The sequence below is a fragment of the Corapipo altera genome, unplaced genomic scaffold (genome assembly GCF_003945725.1).
Source record: "Corapipo altera isolate COAL_440 unplaced genomic scaffold, ASM394572v1 55, whole genome shotgun sequence".
Classification (NCBI taxonomy): Eukaryota; Metazoa; Chordata; class Aves; order Passeriformes; family Pipridae; genus Corapipo; species Corapipo altera.
The window spans coordinates 3,471,664-3,488,706 of NW_020884882.1; the positions used below are offsets into that span (position 1 = coordinate 3,471,664).

Sequence of the window (17,043 nt, forward strand, 5' to 3'; positions counted from 1 at the left end):
TCCCAGAAGATGGTGTCTGCTTGCATCCTGGTACTAAGGCACTGACAGCAGTGGGAGTCACTCGAGTAGTTGTCTCACAAAGAGAAGATTGGCCTTGCCTGCCTGGGATTGCTGCTGATCCCCAGGTCAGTGAGCTGGGGAGGTCACAGGGTATGGGAGGTCTCCACTGAGATTTCTGTGTCCAGTTTCCAGAAGCTGCCAGCAGTACTGCTCTGAGCTCTGCAGAGCCTGAGGACCTGGGACTTGGTCCTAGAGCATCTTTAGCTTTAGGGTGTCAGCTCACCTTCCCCATCCCTCTCTCCCTGTGCAGTCTGACACAGCCCGTGCATTTTCACTTTGTATCACAGAAACATAAAGCCAGTAGTTCACAGAACCCTCTGTCAGAGATTCTCACTGGGTATATCCTGAAGCAAAAGTTTGACAATAACATCCTGGGGAAACAGTGGATAGATCAGACTTGGAGTCTTGTCGGCTTCAGTCACACCTGTGGCAGGTTCGAGGTTCGCCTTGGCTGGGGGATGTTCAGCCAGGTTTGTCGGTGCAGCACGGAGCTGCTGGCCCTGCCCCAGCCCTGCTGTGCCAACAGGTAACCCCACATGTTGTGCTTCACTATCCCAAAGCTTTTCTGCTTCCTGGCCTTGCCATCTCCCAGCAGGCACATCAGTGAGAAAGCAGTGCGAGGACAGGTCTCAGCCTGCCTTGCCTTGCCGACAGGGTTACAAAATGGGTTCTAGGACCAAACCCACTCCACAAAATGTCAGGGTTAAATATCAAAATCCTCGGTGTTGTCTGTGCTTAGAAGTGCTGAGGAAAGGAGCTTTATCAAGGGGATCAGCTGAAGCAGGGAATTGTCCCTCCTGCTCCTTTTGCTTCCCAGGGAGCAGTGTGCTCCCCTACCTGTGGCTCTGCCTCCACAAGGCACTTCCAGCCCTATTGCTAGACCAGAAAAAATGGAGATGTGAAAGGACCCCAGGGAACTGGGAGAACAAGGAAGAGGAGAGGTCCTGATTTTGAGCAGGTTTTTTTGCAGGTTGCTCCCAGAAGCAGTCCTTTGGGGAGATTGTCCTCAGAGCTCTTGATCCTTTTGCTTGCTGCAGCACTTGGCTCAGCCAGGCCAGCAGCTGGCTGCACCTCACTGTTCCCCACTTCTGCCTGTATTTCCTGCACCCTGGCTCAGGCTATAGCGAGTGCACAACTGGGACTGGTTTTCAGCCTTAGTTTTTGCCTCCTCCAAGGAGTATAAGAAGGCCAGAGCCCTGGCTCTGCTGTGGGAAAGGCGTCCTCACAGAGTGAGGTGCCACATCTGGAAAGTGCCGAGGCAGCTGGTGGGACAGGAGAAAATGGTGTTGAGGGAGAGGAGAAAGGCTGGGTTGGTCTTGGTCTACCTTGGAAACTCAGTCATTAGCCTGAGATTCAGGAATATTGTTGAGGTACTGTGGGACTAAATATTATGTACCCTTTATGGACTTATGCTTTGTGTTGGGGCCTCACTATCCATCCCACTGATGGCCCTGGGTTTCAGCAGGTGCCCTTTAACTGGAAAACTGCCATTTTAGCTAAATTAGAAGGAACAGCAGCCATTGCCCCAGAGGCTGGACAACCCCCTCCCTCCTGCAGAGCTTCAGCCCACAGAGCGATTTGTGAGCTGACCCATAACAAAGGGGAGCTCCCCTAATGAGGGAACATTACCATCATTGCCCACAGCTGTTCAGGAGGGGATCTTGTGCTTGTCTCAGTACTGGAATCACTCATTCTTTAGCCTCAGGACCTGTTGTCGACCACAGAACCTGAGGAGGTCAATAACCCTCCAGGGAGTGAGTGATACATCCTGGCCTACAGTTTCTGTTGATTTAGCCTGTTCAGACAGGCCTAGTTCTTAAATTTAACAGGCTTTAGCTAAAATTTTACTGTGTTAATTTGAAATACTAATATAGTGAATTATTTATTATGGCAAGTAATTCCACAGAAGAGTACAGAATGAGAAAAAAAATTCCAAAAGATCTAAGTAAGGTGCAATGTTATGTTCCACTCTCCCCTATGGTTCTACAAAAGCTTTCATGGCTAAACCTTAGGCTTTCTCTCTGCCAGAGGTAAACAGCTGCCTTCTCATGATCTCAGCATAACAGGGTGTTCAGGGTGTTACTAGTTGGGTGATGGTCTGGAAAGTGAGGGAATGGGTTGTACTTACTGCTTCTTGCTTTTTCCTTCTCAAAAGTTTCAGAGTTTAAAAATGAAAAGGTAGCTGTAAATTAGCTGTAGCCTGCAAAATGCAGCTGACTGTGAGGCATAATCCCCCCACAGTTACTGTGCTTTGTAGTCTCACAACAATTGTTGAAGCAGACTTTATTTAAAGGAAAATAAGTAGCAACTAAGTAAGTGCACAGAAGGGACTAATTTAACCAACCCATTGGGTAAAAGGGTAGGGCAAGAGGTGTCTTGGGAATGTTTTAATCTGTCAGAAATGTGATGACTAAAGGAGCAATTACTGCTCTATGTACCATCCCTGGGCCTCTCCTACACTCACTTAGAAGGATTTCTACATCTCTCATGCAACCTGCCCATGTGACAAATCCACACACACGCTGTACCCAATTAGTGTCAAGCTAAGAGCTGCTCTGCATGTGTCTCACCTCTCTAAACCCCTCCTGGAAGCAATTTTCCCTGCATACAAAGAATAAATCACCATTCTGCTAACTCTCTCAGAGGGCAGTTCCCAAATAAGGGCCAAATAAACACATGTAATACATGATAAAACATTATAATTAATGAGATAATATTCTTCCCAGCAGAAGCAGGTGCAGAGTATTAGCTTTTTTAAGTGTTAAATGTTATATGTAATTAAATATGGCAGGGTAAGTGAGACAAGGCACTTGAACAGGCACTTGTAGAAAACTAGTGAAATGACTTAAAAAAAACCCCCAAACCTCAATCCTTCCTCTAAAAAAATATAAAAAAACCCCAACAAAACCCCAAACAAACTGATAAAGAAAAATCCATGCATGTGTACTACAGGAAGTATAACTGACTTTAGCTGTGTCCCAGGCTCTCCAGAAGCATCAGTAGATGAAGAAGTGAGGAGGGCAGAGGGAGGGTGTACAGCCTGCCCCACACACCCCTCCTGGGGCACCAACTGCACCAGGGTGAAACCGTTACCTTAATGTGACAAATGACTTAACATGGCCACACCTTGTGTAATCAATAGGCACTGTGCTATTGGAATCCTGTGCCTGGGAGTTTCCTGTGACGCTGCTGTCACTCCTCACACACATTTTCGGGTGACCAGCATCGTGCTGCCTGTTTTGGCTCTGGTGCACCAGAGGGATCTGCTCCTCTGCTGCTCTTGTGGCCTTCTGCTGAAGGCTGGCTGGGTCAGAAACCATCACGTGCCACTGAAGGAGCAGCTCCTCTAAACAGCCCTGGGGTGGCTCTAGTGAAAATTGTGCTGAAGGAGTGATGTGAGTTAGAGGTGACTGAGAAGGGCTGGGAGGAGAACACTGATGAGCTTACTGTGGGTATGGGATGAGTAGAGCCAAACAGAGGCTTTGTGTTTTCAGCACCCTCTCTTTGGCTGCTGGAGGTGGGAGGGAGGGCATGTTTCCCTTCCCTATCAGACATTCCACTTGTGCCTCGCTCCCTGAGCCTGGGGATGCCCTGGGCGGGAGGGCAGCATGCCTGGGCTTCTGAACCCCTGTCATGGTGCCACTGCTCAGCTTTAGGGAGCCCAGGGCCTTTCTCCTCAGAGTGGGATCCCTGCATCTCCAGTGTCCTCCTCATGTCCCAGAGAGGCCAAACAAGCAGGCCTGGCCCTCCAGCCCAAACAGGGGCTGTGCTGGAGCAGCCATGGGCAGGGGTGAGGGGTCCTGACTAGTCAGGGCAGCTGAGCCCATTGGTGCCTGAGGCAGGCTGGGAGCTGCCCAGCTCCTCTCCCTCATACTGGTGGGATTGGGCCTTGGTGCCTTCCCCAGAGCTCAGGGACATGAGAACACACCATGAGTGCAACTGGCAGTGGCCAGAGGACGCCCTGTGAGTCAGGGGTGGCCACGTGAGGCCCCAGCACCAGCCCCGACGCCTTCCCGCCCACCCGCCACCACAAGCCAGGACTGGCACTGGGATCTCTGCCCCTGGGATCCTGAACCACCGCACAGCCTTGCAGGTGAGTGCTTGGGAGGGGTTTAGGAGCTTCTTGGGGTCAAGCTCGAGGTGTTTCAGAGCTGTGTCCTTGCTCTTGGTACGTAGTTGGGTTGTTGGTTGCTGTCTGAGGCATCAAACCACTGTACAAGGGTTCTGGTGCTGTGGGGGTTAAGCCACGGGACTTCTCTGTAACCTCTGTCACTTCTTGACTCAGCTTCCTCATCTTATAAATGTTTTTTTCTCTGAAATCCTCATGGCAAGCCCTACACTGAATGAGAGGAAGAGTTTTTTGCCTTAGACTACAAGCGTGAGCTCTTCTGACTTCTGGTGAGCTCATTTTCTTTCCTTCAGAGCTTTGCAGTGACCACAGAGAAGTGCACGGTGCTAAAGGAGAAATACAAACCAGGTAATTTCGAATGTTGTATGTAAATGCTTATGGGAGCACTGCCATTCCCAGCAGAGCTGGAAAACAGGCAGCAAGCAAACTGCTCCGGGTTTCCAGGTGTGAGGCTGGCAGCAGTGCAGTCACCGTGTCTGGGCTTGCTGTGAAAGCCAGGAGAGGAAGGAAGTGCTGGAGCTGTGGCAAGGAGTGGGTGGGTTGTGCCTGCTCCCTTCTCCCCCCTCCGTGGGGCCGGTCCCAGCCAGCCCGGGGAGCTGCCCTCCCTGCGGGGACATGCTGGATCTGTCCACATGCCTGTGTTCAAGGACACTGTAAAGAATGAAGTCTTTTGAGTTTTGCTACTTCTGTGTCGCATTTCAGCTATATTTGGCAGCAGGAAGGCAAGCAGAGGGGTAGCAGAATTACCTCACTGGTGTAGCAGCCTGAGGAGACTGGAGCAGGAATGGTTTCAAACCGAGCCAGCGTGGATAAGTTTTTGTTGTCTCACTGATAGAAACAGCTTTCACCACAGCCCTCCAGGACATCTTCGTGTGGAAACAGCTGCTGTGACCTAAGACTTGCAGGTGTGCTTTAAGAAGTTGGTTTGGTTTGGTTTGGTTTGGTTTTATAGAAAGGAAGGGAGGGACTTAACATTTAGGTTTGAAATAAAATTTAGCAATATTCAGTATTTGCATATAACTTAAAGGTAAAAATAGTTTCAAAGGGAAAAGGTTTAGGGTTGTCTTGGTTTTGTCTTGAAATCAAAACAACCTTGTTTTACTTTATTTACATTTTTGTAATCTCATTGAGCAATTTCCTTCAGATATATTTCAGCAGCTAAGCAAAAAGTTTTTGTGTATGGCAGTTATTAGCCTCACTTTCTAAATCTGACTCTGCACACAAATTTTATTCTAACTTGCTAAGAAGACCTCACTGCAATTAAGTTTTGATTTACTGTGGGGAAAGCAAGGTGAGGTCTGTTGTTTGTGTCATTCTCCAATGAGCTCATGGCCAGGCTGAAATGTCAGTATATTATCATCCTTTTGTCATTATGAGGTATAATCAACTAAATCACTTTTAAAATATACAATAACTAAACACCTATACTTATCCTTTGTTTAGATCTGATTTTCTTTCCAGAAGAGCCACAGGGAAATTAACTGTGCATAGTCTAAGAGAAATTAGGTACCCAACTTCCTTTGTTATGTAAATCTTGGTGACTGACTGGGCTGAGCTGTGCTGGAGGCACAGAAAGGGAGATGGGAGCAGATGCTGGCTGCTCCTGAATCCTCCTGTGGCATCCAGGCCTTACCACAGCGGGATGCACAAGTGCATTAGGCAAAGGTGTTTCTGTTCCTGGAAATTCCAGTCATTTGAGCCAGCAAAGGGGCAGTTTTAGGGTAAATCACTCTGACTGCACATGAGGGTGAAGTGTCTGCTCTGCCCTCAATGTTGAATCTGCTCTTGAGTGTGGTGGGACAGGTCAGGTAGTGCCCACCTGCTCATTTTGTCTTAGGGATGACACAAGGCTGGCACGGGGCAGCTGCTGCAGCAGGTTCATGTCACAGAAAGAGCAACATGGCTCAAATGTGCCAATGAAAGTGGCCTTCACGAGGTATTAGGAACCCCAAAGACAAACCTCCCGAATTTCACTCAGCAATAAAAGCTGTGGATATTTGTAAATTATTTTATGAAGTGGAATTCATCAGTCAGAAAAGAAATGTTTATATTTTAAGTACTTTTGTTCCTTTAGGTCTGGTATTTCAACCCTGAGGTCCACAAAGAGGCCTAAAGGATTTAACTTAAACAAGCAAACATTGTCACAAGGTTTAAACTGAGAAAATAGGAAGGCAAGAAAGAAATTGAAAAAGGCAGAAACCATAGGTGGAGATATATAACTGCACAGAAGTGACGCTCTTCGTTGTGCAGCCAAGAACGAGTCTGGCCGGGGTGTGGTGTGTGGTGTTCCTGCATTTCAACATCAGCGGTTGCTGACCCGGCAGAGGGGCAAATGCATTTCCTGCATTCCCTATCAGGTGCTCACAGGCTCACAGTGCTGCTGCCACAGCCACAGCAGCAAAGGCTGGATGTAAGTCAGGCAAAGGGATGACCTGCCATTGTAGAGCTTTTGCATGGACTCATCATTGGAAATAATTTCAAAGTGTTTCCTCACAATACACCTCAGAGGCAGGTAAGCAGTTTTTTGGGCTCAGCCTTTAGAAGTGGTTAAAGAGTTTATGTAATTTTCTCAGAGCCTAAACAGTGGCTGAAAGGAGTTTCAAACTAAGGACCTCATCACTTGAAGAGCATTTGCAGCCTAGGGAAGGAGAAAGCCCCCAGAATTACCAACATACTGAAAATGTGGGACCTTGACCCTGGTCCCAAAGGAGAGATGGGTTTTACAGCTACTTTGGGGTCTGTTTGTATCTAATTTCCTCTGAGAATTGGCACCCTAAAAAACTGTTCTGTTTGAATGTTTGATTGTGTGTTAAACTGTCCTTCTGAAGATATTAACTGACTCGTCTGGGGTTTTGTGTTAGAATATTTTTTTGACTGATGTACTGGTCTCTAGAGAACTGAAAGTGCCTGTAGGAAAAAAAAAGCAGGTTTCCCTCTGGAATATTTGAAAGAAATACTTAGTTTTTAAACCACTTGATTGGAAATGTTTTGTTGAATGGATACAAAAATCATATTGTAAGAAAAAGTGTGGATGTATAAACTGCTTTCCTGTTGCACCCTGCATAGTGGAAACTGTGCTTCAGGCTCCCTGAACATCATCTTCTGCATCTCTCAGTACAATAGTGAATTAGCTGAAATGTTGCATGAGGGGAGAAGCATCAGTGTGGGATGCCTGGACCACAGTAGGCATAAAGCTGAAGTTAATGGAAATTTCCTTGTTGGGAAGAACAGATGTTGAAGCATCAAAGTCTTCTGTGAGACAAAAATTCAAAGTCTTGTGGGACTTTCCTATGAACTATTCTCCCTGGTCAATACGTTTGAAGTATTAAGATGTCAAAGGTACAGAATAATCTTTCTGTTTTGTGAACGGAACAGGACTTATTAAGTTACTCACATCTGTGGTAAATAGTTAATTAGGCACCTTGGTAGCTGTAAAAAACAACAATGTGAATGATCAAGTCCAACTTCTTTTTGTTTTACTCATGATGATCAAACTTTGTTCTTTCCTAATAACCAAAGGCCAACCCAGCAGAACTCACTCAGAGGAATTGAGAATTGGGTCCCAGGAGGGTAAATGAATCATGATGTGAAACTCCCATTGCAACAGAGAAGTGATTTAATAGCTGAAGGGCCAGAGATACATGCAATGTTTGCAGAAAATCGAACATAAGACAGAAAAACAGAGAAGATCAGTGATGTGATTCTAATATGCTTTTTCTCCCCTTTTGAACAGGCACAGCAATGGAGAACTTGAATGTCCTGGTCCCAGATCTTACTGAAGAGCAGCAAGGTAAGGGGAGCACACAAATATCAAAGCTTCAGCTCATTCACACTCCACAGCAGTGTTTGCCAGGGTGGTTGTGAGTCAGTGAAATTTGGTTCCTCTGAAAACACACTCCATCCATGCCCTGGCTTGTGAAAGAGAGATCAGCAGTCAATTCCCAGCTCTTTCACACACTTCTGTTAGGCCTTGGGCATGTGATAGTGGGAATTTAGGTGCAGAAGGAGACTTTGCTGCACATCAAATGCCTAATGAGCAATCCCAGTACCCTGGTATCCAGCCCTTGGAGTCTTTGTGCCTGTCTGTAAAATAGCATGGTCAGAATAAGCACCCATTAAATAGCTAGGAATACTTTGGAAACACATGCCCTGTTTCTCTGAGACAGTGGCATCATAGGGACATCAGTTATTTGTATGGATATTCTCCTACTGTTTTCTGGCAGACCAAGACCCCTTATACAATAAAGCACTACTCTCTTTCCTATGTTCTGGTGTTGGGCAACATGTTAGAGCCTGGTGTCTGTCACCACACCTACACTGAGCACCACAGAAACACTGCCAGGCAACCCACCTCTGCTGCTGCACAGTCATGTTTTTTCTCCCAGACATGTTCCAGAGGGTTTTTACTGCTGATGCCAATTACTTGGAGAATCACGAGAAAACGAACCAGTCCTTTTGGGAATCACTTGTAAAATGTTTAGCCACCACTGACCCACCTATCCTGAATACTGAAGAAAAGAACAATGTAAGTTACTAAAGGAACGTGTATCCTTGTTATATACTTTTGTACTTTCCTACTATACTCTGGGGAGAGAAAATTTGTAGTCCAGCCATCTGATATGCTAAAATATGCTAAAAGGTTTAAAAGGGCATTTAGATAAATGAGATTCAGGGCACTATTTTTTACTTCATTGCTCTCCATGTACAAAATAACTGGCTTTGTATAAATTCCTCAGGATCAGTTCAGCTCGCTATTTTCTAGGCAGGACCATTGTTAGTGACATTTTGCTGTAAGGTACTGCAGAGATTGCATGTCCATTTTCAGACCCTGTAGCTGTATTTCTCCAGCTCTTTAAATAGTTAAATATTCCCCATCACGCTTTTTGTTCCCAGTTGACAGCTCTACTCTGAGTATATGTTCTCTTTCCATCTTTGGCTTTACTCTTTGCCCCTGATTTCCCACTTGTATGGTAGGGGAAGGGGGTTAAATTTCCACAGACAGGATGTTCATTTGTACATCAGGGTGTGGTTTTCCCAGGCTGTGTTTTATTGGAAGGACTTACTTTTGTTTCAGCTCCTCAACAGCTGTGATGTCCTGCCTGGGGGCTGTGTTGCCTGCCTGAAAGCCATAGAGAAGAAAGGAGTCAGGGCAATGGCTGTTCTTTACCTCTTGCTGAAGGTATCCAACCCATCTGGATACAGACAGCTGCCCAGCTCCAAGGGAAAGGGTGAGTCCTCCCTGCCTGCCTGTCAGCTATTTTGTTTCTGCAGTGCCAGTGGCACTGGACAGCAGCTTGAAAACTGATATGTGCTTGGAAGTGATTGTTAGTGACCAACTGAAATGTCTACAAGTACTGCTTAGGAAAGGCAGTTATGTGTGGTGGTAATGGGAGCCAAAGACAGTATTTTACTGTGGTTTGAATTGGCTTCTTCTGGGGGGAAAAAACCCTGTGTGTTTAGGGAGAGGATGTCCTGGGATGATGCTACCAGAGAAATTTCTGACTTGCCATGGTGCCCCAGTGTTCCCATCTGGCTGGACTGATGACACCCAGGACCCCTCTGAACTCTTAGAGTGGTAAGAAATGAGAGCTGAGCCACTGAAAATATTTTTACAAATAGCCCTGGCAGCACATGTAGTAAAACTAAAAGGAATGGCTAGAGGATGGCACTCAGGATGCTGAATCTTGCAGCAGGATACAAATAGATTCCACTGCATTCTTAAGAAACTAAGGGCAGTTCCACAGGGTCCATAAAGTCATTAATTGTCTTTAATAGATGACAGAGCTGCACTCACTTAAGATGACCTTGAATTTAACTGGAGATCCTTAAGGACATCCTGTTCCTGTTTCTGCCTTGATCAAACATGTTCCCGAAGGGGAAAGACCTCCCACCTCGGAGCACAGCCCAGCGTTGGTCATCTGTCAGGGCAGGACTGTTTGTCACAGGAGGACCCTCCTGCCCTTGTGCAGTGAGAGCCTGAGCAGCCAGGGGGAAGGAATCACATCTACCTTTCTGTGCCCAAATACTGCCCCTAATAATGGAGCACTGCTCAGACCCCCGGCCCTCAGCCCTGAGCTGGATGTGAGGCTGTAAGGATTCACCTGCACTTAAGTGTCTGGGCCACCTCAGCGCCCTGCAGGTGCCTGCCCTGGTGATCCGGCTTTGAGGGATGTGCTCCTGTGCCACGAGAGGGTGCTGGAACCGCGGCATCGGCACAGGGAGCCCGCAGCAGTCACCGGGGTGACAGCACAAGTAGCCCAGGGAAGGGTGGAACCACTCTTCTCCAGCTAAAGCATCGTTCAGCCGCAGCTGCTGTTGTTTCAGGGAGTGGGAATTTGCACAGGGGTGACATTATGAGTAAATTAAAGGCCAGAATATGAAGCTTTAGGCATCTACCACAAACATTTAAGAAAGTCTAAACTGTAGTGTGTACAATGCTTTATTTGTAATGATTTGTATGACTCATTGTGTGCAAAAATACAGCTGAAGTAAGACTAAGGTCTGATTTCCTGTCAGGCAACCTTAATAAAGCATGGTGAAATCTGTCACTGTAAAAGAGAGAAAACATAGTCATTGATAATGGTTTTTTTCTTTATATATAAAACAGATGAAAAGTTGAAACTCCTGAAGAGACTGGAAAGGAATCTTGTACTTTCACAGGAAGAACAAAAGGCTGAAAATTCATCCCATGAATCCATGGATGAAGATACACAAGGTAAAGAGGATTTATTTTATTTTCCCTGATACATAACTTAGTCTGATTGCATGTTCAGAAGAGATTGACATAGCAGATGTGCAGCAATTCAGAGGCAATTCTGCAGAGCTCTGAAAAAAGTAGGAAATAGTGGAAAAAAGAGAACATAGAAAATCATCAGTACCTTTACATCAGCAAAACAGTGGCTGCCTCCCACTCTTGTGGGAAGCTGGAGGTTTCAGAAGCATAGAAATCTACTGCAGGGTTCCTTCCCAAATAAAAGATCTGTGACCTCCTGTGGCTTATGGTGTGACTGAAGCCTGAGCTATAGCAGGAGGGGAAGAACAGTCAGTGTTTGGCAGTAGCTGGCAGTGCTAGTGGTACTTCTTTAGCATTTCTTATTTGCAAACATCAACTGTGTGTCAAGAGTCACTTTGGCTGCCACCAAAGACCATTTCATTCATGGAAAACAAGAGAGATTGAAGTGACAGGCAACACAGAAGTGGTAATGCTGATATTGGCTTACTGTGTTACAGAAAGCTGATTAACTTCAAATATGTTGTATTTAGAAATAATTTTTTCAAGCTAATTAGCAGTGCTGCTGATGTACGTTTTTTAAATAAGAACTTTCTCACTACACCCCTTTATACAAGTTATTCAGATTTTGTTGGGTTTCACCTATTCAACCAGCTTTGAAGAGAGCTGTGAGGCAAAAGCAACCAATAGCAATTCTTGCATTTGAAAGCTTTGATTTTTACCTTCACGTGATTATATTATGAGCAAACAACTACAGTTCTGTTGTTTCTGATACTTCTGGCACATTCTTCTTTAATCTGTTAAAAAAACACCTTCTCTACCCAGACAGTGATGAAGAAGATTTAGGAAGACAGAAGACTGAAGGCCAATTACTTGGAGGTAGGACAAGGTGGTAACAGTATTGGCTTTTACTGGAGACAACCAACATAAACTGAAAAAGGATAATTTTATGCATTCTTTGGTCTGACTGTTCAACAAAGGTATGTTAACAGGTGTAGACACAGGAGCATGACAAGGCAGAATTTGGCTGTTGGAAGGACATTTCCTACAAGATGAAGCTGAACTGATACTGACACTCAGCCATGCCTTGTGCTTAGAGTTGAACAAGATTATCATTGAGGACCACCTCGTTCCTGAGGCTTTTCCCTCCCTTCCAAAGGAAAGATGGAAAAGAAGGACAGTGCAGATAAAGCAAATGAGCTGTGTCAATACACAGAAATAGCTATAGAACTATGGATGTAAAAAATGTAAGGCTTTAATATTTTAACTAATGTCTTAAACTGAGCTCAGCCCAGATGTAAGAGCAGCTCATTTAAATTGACGTTAGGAGATCTAATTTGTCTCACAGGAGTCTGATTCTGTCTGACTGCAGGTATTAACCTATATCATCTTTGCATCATGTTTTAGGCACACCAGCAGAGATGGTTCCCTACAGAGATTCAGGTAAGCATTCCCAGGTAACCTCCTCCTGCTGGAAGGATGTTTATAACTGCAGAATCTTCTTACTGACCTGCTGATACAGTAAAAAATAACCCCTGGCTGTAAATCCCTTGCTGTCCAGTTAGACCTGGGTATGGTGCAGACATTCTGTTGCAGAAAGCTCCTGCCTTAGCTCAGAGCATTCCCAGCAGGAGGTGCCAGGTGAAAGCCAGATGACAAGCAACAGAACAGTGGCAGCTGGGAGGGTTCCATGGACTGCATCAACCAGTTGGAAGGCAGATTTCCTCTTACCAGGCACTGCTGTGCAGCAGCAGAATGGATGTAAAAAGCCCAGAGCAGGAAGTCTTCATGGCTTAATTGCATTACTGACCCCACTCCTGTATCCAGGCTAAGGCCACATGCATGAGTTAGGAGTGACAGCCCAGTGGAGTGGCCTTTTTGAGGGGACACCTGCTTAACTTCTCTTCTGTGCAGTAGAGAAGATATAAATTGCAGCGTAACCTCTTGAGGAGGTTTTTGAGTTATCTGTCCCCAAGGAGCTCCACAAAACACCAGGGCAGAGAATAGGTTGCAGTGCCACATTCTCCCCACATTGCCAAGTGCAGAAAGAGGGTCCCAGTACTTTTCCAGTTGGTGTTTGGCCTCTCTACCACTTGCTCCAGCCTTTGTTGCTTCAGTTCTAGATTAGTTCAATACCCCAAACTGAAAATGTTTCTCTAGTGCAGGACACCGTGTCTGCTGTGCTGGGCAGGTTCAGGTCACACACACTTGCAACTCGTGATCCCAGCTCTGCCTGGGTTTAGTTTCAGTTTTAGCAACTGTGTATTATTGGTATTGGTATTTTTACCATCACAAATAACAAAACTATATTGCTTTTCAGAGATTACTGGAAGAGAAGATTCAATTGCAGATGGTAAGTACAAGCAAACAGAAGTTTATCTTGTATTCTTGTAGCTGTGGTTGTGCAAAGCACTCAGGAATCAAACTGAAGCTCCCTTTTACTACAGCTTTATTCCCCCACTGTAATTCTGAGACTATGGATTGTCCCAGAAGAGACAGAAGAGACCCAGAGTGCTTTAAAACAATTCAGTGTTGTTAATGCAGCCATCTGGTTACACTTCTGTTTTTAATTTTTTTTAAAAAAACTTACTCTTTGAGGTGATTTTAAAATTGCTAATTTGATCTTTCTGAAAGGCTCACAGATCTGTTATTTGAACAAACAGTTTTACACATATTCTGCTCTGAGAATCTATTTCAGATACAAAAAGGGAAATAAACTTCAAACTCCTTAATTTCTGAGTTCCATGGCAATAAAAGACATTTCTTTTTTGCAGCATATGAGAACCAGAGCACTCCCCACACTCGGTGGGCAGTTCGGTGGATGGGCATACGGAAGGATGGTAATTTTTTTAATTTTTTGTTTTTTAATTGAACTGATGACTAACCTGTTGAACCTTAGTCCAGTCCACAAATAAGGTCTCTGCTTCAAAAAACCTTTATTTTCCTGACATGAATACTTTTTTGAAGTGCATCAAGACTTCTTGATGAAAATCAAGGCTTCTCCCAGCACCTTGTGTGCAGGTTCATTGTGCAGTTGGTCCTAGTGCACAAGACTATTCCCTCAGTGATAGCCTGGACCTGAAGGTGCTTTCCAGATGGCCTTGGATACAGTTGTGACCTAATCTTCCTTCTCAATTTCAGATGAATTTTTTCATTTTGTCATTCTTTGCTTTGCAATTGGAGCTTTACTAGTTTGCTACTACTACCACCAAGGTAAGGCAAGATTCAATAGAAGGATAAATTGTTGAACTCTAGGAAAATGAACAAAGCCAACATTTATTTTTTTTGCCTTAGATTGGACTATTTCTCTTGGAATTGGTTTAATCACCTTTGCTTCCCTGGAAACCACTGGGATATACTTTGGTCTAGGTAAGTGTCCCTACAGCAGCAGCTCTGTCCCTGCACTTAGGACAAGGTCATACAGTCACCACTCAGGGCTGTGGGGCTGAGATTCCATAACTCCCCACAGAACTGTCCCCCAACATCCCCTCCACAGTTACAGTGGGGCTGCAGAGGAGCAGCCTTGGTGCCCCTGAAGGCAGAGGTTGACTCATTTTTCCATCTCAGTGCTCACAAGACCCTGAGTCACCTCTTTCTGCAGCAATGGCCGAATGCTGTGTTGCCATGACAACGGGTAATTTTAGCAGCAAGGCCGAGTCTTCCCAGATCCACCCGATAAGATGCTCTGCTCACTCCCGCTGCCATCCATTCCCTGGGACTGAGGACAGCTCCCAGCAGAACCTGGATGGCAGCAGCTACTGGGAATACTAAAAAAATAAGCATTTTAGCAATCCCTAGGGATGGCAGAAGAGAGGTGCAAACAGCAGCCAGTTTGGGCTCCCCAGCCAGGAACTTTTAACATCCTCTGTAACCTCGTGCCACCATTTCACTGGGCTGGTGCTGGTTCTCTCAGGAATCAGTCTGGTCGCTACTTTGTTATTAATGGTATCTGCAGAAGTGCTTGTTTAAACAAGTGTCAGTATTTGGGTTTTGCCATTTTCCTGGGTTTTTTATGTTTTCTGTAAATGTGTTTGTTTTCACAACCAGTGTATCGGATTCGGAGTGTCCTTGACAGCTTTGTTCCTCTGATTGACAAATTCAGGCCAAGAGGTAACAGTGCTCTTTTTACTGACAGTGTGTGTCTTCCCTAGACTTTCCTGGGTACTTAGGTTTGGTCAAGTATTAAGATCAAATTCTCTAAATTACAATTTCCAATCTTATTTCTTTAGTTAAAAAAAAAAAAAAAATCTTACTACAGTTCATTACAGCTGCTTGGGTTTGAAAATGGATTATTCTTGACTCTTTCCCTGTGGCAGAGCATTTTCACATTTTTAATACCCCCGTATGGGGTATTAACTACTCCTGGCAGTGTCTGCATAAGAATTCTATAGCTCAAATAAAACTCAGGGAGTGGGGGGAGTTTTTGCACGTTGAGGTCTTCAAACAGACTCCTGGCTCACGTTTATCCATATTCATGGACACAAAACATGAAGAATGCTGGAAAGCTGCATGGATACAGGACAATTTGAACACAGCAGTCCTGACAGCTGTCTTTCTTCATGACACAGGTCTGAGGAAAACTGCCTAGGAGGAACGTTTCAGGAGAGTTCCACAAACCATGCTGTCTGAATTCTCAGTACTAGAAGAACTGCTTTATGAGGTGAACCTAAAAACTGAATGGCCAATGTGAAATATTGAAATGTCAAACTACTGAAAGACATCACTCCTTCCCCTCAAAAATAAACCTGAAACAGGGGTACAGGGCCCATTCTTGCTTCTGAAGTGGTTTGTGGCTCAGCAAAGCTCAAACACAAACCAACATCTAGACCATGATTGCCTTCATTCCATTAAATATGAACACGTTCTCCACGTGAGTCTGCCTGTGGTGCATCAAAATCAACAAAAGGTCCTGTGCTGGTTCTGGATTAGGCTCTGGATGTTTCAGTAGGAATCCTGGTAGCCCCAGAGGCACCTCCTCTTCCCTCCCTGTGATGCCCACAGCAGGCAGCCGTGGTGCTGCTCTCCCAGCTGAGCCCCAGCAGTGCAGCAGAGCTGAGGCAGATTAACTGTGGCAGAACTCGGAGCAGTGGGCGGGCAAGGATTGCACCTGGGGAGAGCTGGGGAGATGTTACATGCACTGACATAATGGTGCAGTAATGAGATTATTAACAACAGCAAATTTCATCTCTTCTCCTGAGGGGAAAAAATAAAGTGCTTGATTTGACTCATCCCCCAATGTTTGAGTAGAATAAAGTGGAACTCTGGCATCCCTTTCATTTTATAGGGCCATGTTACAAATCATATATGTCGGGCTAATGCAATCATAGGCAGACTGCAACAAAAAGTGTACCTTTAATTTTTTAGTAAAAATATAAGGTCTTCATACCCATAGAATGCTGAGGGCAACCAGTTGAACAGAAAAAGCCATAAAACATGGGATTATAAGGAAATGTAGATCTGAAAACCATTAACCCAAACAGCCCAGAGGTTTAGATGAACAATTTCAAGCCTTGCTCAGAAAATTAGATTCCTTTTTGGTTGTGCTTAATTTTAAGCACGAATGCCAATCACTTGGTCCTGCAGTTCCACCTGCACTGCCAGAAACACCAACAGTTGCACCCAGGCCTGCACCAACACAGCACAGCACCCACCCTACACCTCAGAGGCTAAATTGTGCAAGAAGGATGAATACCAATTATTTCATAATACTTACACTCTCATTTATGTGAACTATTTCCATGTCTTTATAGAAATATCCTGTCATCCTAAAATACTGTATATTTTATGTTAGTCTGCAAATAAAGCCTTGCTCAGACCAGTGTAGCCTTGTCAATGGCTAATGGTTTTTGGGTGAACTGAGAACTACAGTTACCCTGCTCTGATGAAAAAGGCTTTTTTAGTGTTCTCTGCTGTGTAACATCTTTCTGAAAGGCAATTTGTGGAATGGTCAGGATGAGAAAAATTTCAGTACTAAATGTTTTCAACTGGGTACTCTGCAGTCAACAATGAATTTTTAATTTTTTTTTTAACAGAAACTTAAGGGCAAAACAAACAAAACGTTTAAAAACAGCAAAAAATTTAAAAAATGACCCAGTGCATCCCACTATGCAAGATGAAACGCTCA

The 17,043-nt window shown here is 44.9% G+C and overlaps 1 protein-coding gene across 1 annotated transcript; it reads left to right on the top strand.

Annotated features, from left to right (window-relative positions):
* The first annotated feature begins 10 nt into the window (after positions 1-10).
* On the top strand, positions 11-16,147 carry TMEM40 (transmembrane protein 40). Its single transcript, XM_027640743.1, has 14 exons — positions 11-125; positions 4,483-4,537; positions 7,923-7,979; positions 8,575-8,714; positions 9,264-9,417; positions 10,797-10,904; positions 11,745-11,798; positions 12,327-12,362; positions 13,240-13,272; positions 13,694-13,759; positions 14,061-14,132; positions 14,214-14,288; positions 14,967-15,029; positions 15,488-16,147. Exons 3-14 carry the CDS (start codon positions 7,931-7,933, stop codon positions 15,505-15,507), a joined length of 870 nt encoding a protein of 289 aa, XP_027496544.1. The 5' UTR covers positions 11-125; positions 4,483-4,537; positions 7,923-7,930; the 3' UTR covers positions 15,508-16,147.
* Positions 16,148-17,043: the final 896 nt, after the last annotated feature.

Excerpts from the sequence above, each read along its gene's own strand:
- TMEM40 (XM_027640743.1), top strand. The coding sequence starts at position 7,931 with ATGGAGAACTTGAATGTCCTGGTCCCAGATCTTACTGAAGAGCAGCAA. Across the intron at positions 10,905-11,744 it reads CATGGATGAAGATACACAAG|ACAGTGATGAAGAAGATTTA; the intron begins GTAAAGAGGATT and ends TTCTCTACCCAG. Across the intron at positions 15,030-15,487 it reads TGACAAATTCAGGCCAAGAG|GTCTGAGGAAAACTGCCTAG; the intron begins GTAACAGTGCTC and ends TTCATGACACAG.